We start from the raw sequence: 2,819 nt of genomic DNA on the forward strand, positions 1-2,819 counted from the left end.
TAGACGGAGTTCTTGATCTCGCTATGTCATCCAGAGTATGGACAATACATAAAGCTTCATTTATGTAAAGAATCATAAGAAACAGAAACATTTATGTTTGCTTAATTTTAATTATTTAATTAAAATTATTCGGAACTGCTTAAAATCCGGAACTGCTTAAAGCACTGTATTACAACTGCCTGATCGCGTTGTGTGTACGCAAGTGACAAGCTAAGTTTTTGTGGCACAACTTTAAGAATCAAAATGTAATATTCAGATTCTGCTTTAACCCTTGTCCTGCAGGTCGTCGATAAAGCGGCGACCCGCTAAAATGGCTATCAGTGCCGGTCGTCGATATATTGCACTGCGCCATGCTTTCCGTTCAGTGCCGGTCGTCACTATTTCGACTTTAGACATGTGACGCTTTCCAGCTGAAATAACCAATAAAATAGTGGGAATCCCTTCAGCCCGAACCTAATTATTAAAAATAGAATAGTTTTACTTCAATTCTTTGTTTTCATTGGCCAGTTTTAGGGAAATACCTTTATTAAAATAGTACTTGTAAACCGAAACCGCGTCGTTTGTAAATGTTGTTGAATCAAAATGGAGGTCGTCGAAGATGTGCTAGATGGAAATGCGGTTTTACAGGACGTAGACCATGAGAACAGAGATATTATTAGAGAAATATTCATGGCCGATGATTCAGATGAGGAATTTTTAGGATTTAATCCAGAAGATCTCGACAATGACGAAGGTACGGCTGATTTCGAGGAGGACTTCATTCAAGGAAACTTGGGCGGAGACTATGGCGTTCGCAACTTACAGTTTCGTGGCGAGAAAAAAATAAACGTAGAGCTCGATGAGCACACAGAAATGGTGGATTTCTTTAAACTGTATGTTACAGATGAATTTGTTAATGAAATTCTCGTGGTAGAAACTAACAAATATGCTCAAGATTTCCTTAATTCTGCGCAAGGCCGAAATCTCAAACCTCAGTCTAGATTTCACAAATGGACAGACGTTACGAAGGACGACATGACGAGGTTTATAGCGATGGTAATTGCTATGGGACTAGTCCAGCACCACGACATACAGGACTACTGGAGCAAGGATGAGATGCTTGAGACCCCTTTCTTTGGTAAAACAATGACAAAAAACAAATTCCTATTAATATTGTCACTGTTTCATTTAAACAACAATGACAATCAGATACCACGAGGACAAGATGGATACGATCCGATATTCAAAGTCAGAAGAGTGTATGAACATTTCAGGACGAAGTTCAGTGAACTATATTCTCCTGGAGAAAACATCGCCATTGACGAAGGAATGATAGCATGGAGAGGACACCTATCATTCCGGGTCTACATGCCCGACAAACCGGATAAGTTTGGTGTGAAACTTTTCATGCTTTGCGACTCGAGCAATGGATATTGCTCACAGCTCGAGCTTTATCATGGAACATCAGAAAATCCATCAGAGAAGGGGAAGATCTATGACTTGGTGATGAGGCTGATTAATCCATACCTTGGTAAAGGTCACAAGTTATACGTTGACAACTACTACACGTCACCAATATTATTTCACGACTTGTACCAGAAAAAGACGGGGGCATGTGGAACGCTACGCACCAACAGAAGAGGCGTTCCCGCAGATCTGAAGACTGTAAAACTGAAAAAAGGAGAAAGTGTGGCAATGACCAATGGAACCCTTCAGCTCCTGAAGTGGAAGGACAAACGGGACGTCCACATGTGTACTTCAATACATGATGCTTCATTTGTTGATGTACCTGGACGAGTGGACCGCACGACAGGGGAACAAATTCGAAGACCAAAATGCATTGTAGCTTATGACAAACACATGGGAGCAGTTGATCGCTGTGACCAGATGATTACCTACCCGGCCTTCAAACGCAGGACGCTGAAGTGGTGGAAAAAAGTGTTTTTCCATCTGCTAATGATGGCCACCCTGAATGCCTACCTGTTGTACAAGGAACATTGTGCAAAATGGAGAAAAAAACCAGTTTTGCACAGGATTTTCCGAAGGGAAGTTGTGAAGGCCCTTATTGGTGAGACCAGCCCTCAACCAGTAACTGTAAGGGGGGCTGTAAATCCAAGAGACATGGAACGGCTGACTGGGCGTCACTTCCTTTCCAAGATCAAGCAGAAGGAAGGTAACAAGTCTAAGCCTCTGAGGACGTGTCCAGTGTGCTCTACCACAACGGGAAAAAGGAAATCTGTTGGAGACGGTCGCAAAACAGTACGGTCATCCTATGAATGTAGGATATGTGATGTAGGACTATGCGTAGATCCTTGTTTTGAATTATACCATACTAATAAGGACTTCAAACAAGCCTACCAAAGACGTCAGGACCAAAATGTGGAGTCTGATGATTCAGATTAAATATGAATGGATGTGATGAACAACAGTGATTAAAATTTAATTGTTTGAACAAAAGCAATTTCTTAAATGATGTAAATATTAAAGCTAACATCCAGGACAAAAGTAAATAAAATGAGTGTTGAGTGCTTTGGAGGACTATTTTTATTTGAGTGTTTTTGGACATTTCTATATTTTATATTGTGGTAAGATTTTGGAAATATCAGCATGTTTAATAGAAGAATGAATTTCTGTACAAAATATCAATTTTTTTCAGTCAGAATTAATTAATTAATGGCAATAATTACTGAAATAAAATTATTTTTGCAAATTTTGTGACTTTAAACCTATGTAACTTTTGATTGAAATAATAAATCAGATTTTTTTTTTCACAATATTTTTCTTTATTTCTTCCTGAATAAAAGTTGCACAGATTGTTATTAGCAAAATAGATAAGAAAA

At 39.0% G+C, this 2,819-nt stretch overlaps 1 protein-coding gene across 1 annotated transcript; it reads left to right on the forward strand.

Moving 5' to 3' along the window:
• The first annotated feature begins 582 nt into the window (after nt 1–582).
• Nucleotides 583–2,382, forward strand: LOC134269659 (piggyBac transposable element-derived protein 4-like). Its single transcript, XM_062751872.1, has one exon. The coding sequence runs from the start codon at nt 583–585 to the stop codon at nt 2,380–2,382; it is 1,800 nt and encodes a 599-aa protein (XP_062607856.1).
• The last annotated feature ends 437 nt before the right edge of the window (nt 2,383–2,819 follow it).

Source organism: Saccostrea cucullata, unplaced genomic scaffold (genome assembly GCF_032062105.1).
Source record: "Saccostrea cucullata isolate Sc308-1 unplaced genomic scaffold, CSIRO_AGI_Scuc_v1 ctg18451, whole genome shotgun sequence".
In the NCBI taxonomy this organism is placed as follows: Eukaryota; Metazoa; Mollusca; class Bivalvia; order Ostreida; family Ostreidae; genus Saccostrea; species Saccostrea cuccullata.

Excerpts from the sequence above, each read along its gene's own strand:
- LOC134269659 (XM_062751872.1), top strand. The coding sequence starts at position 583 with ATGGAGGTCGTCGAAGATGTGCTAGATGGAAATGCGGTTTTACAGGAC.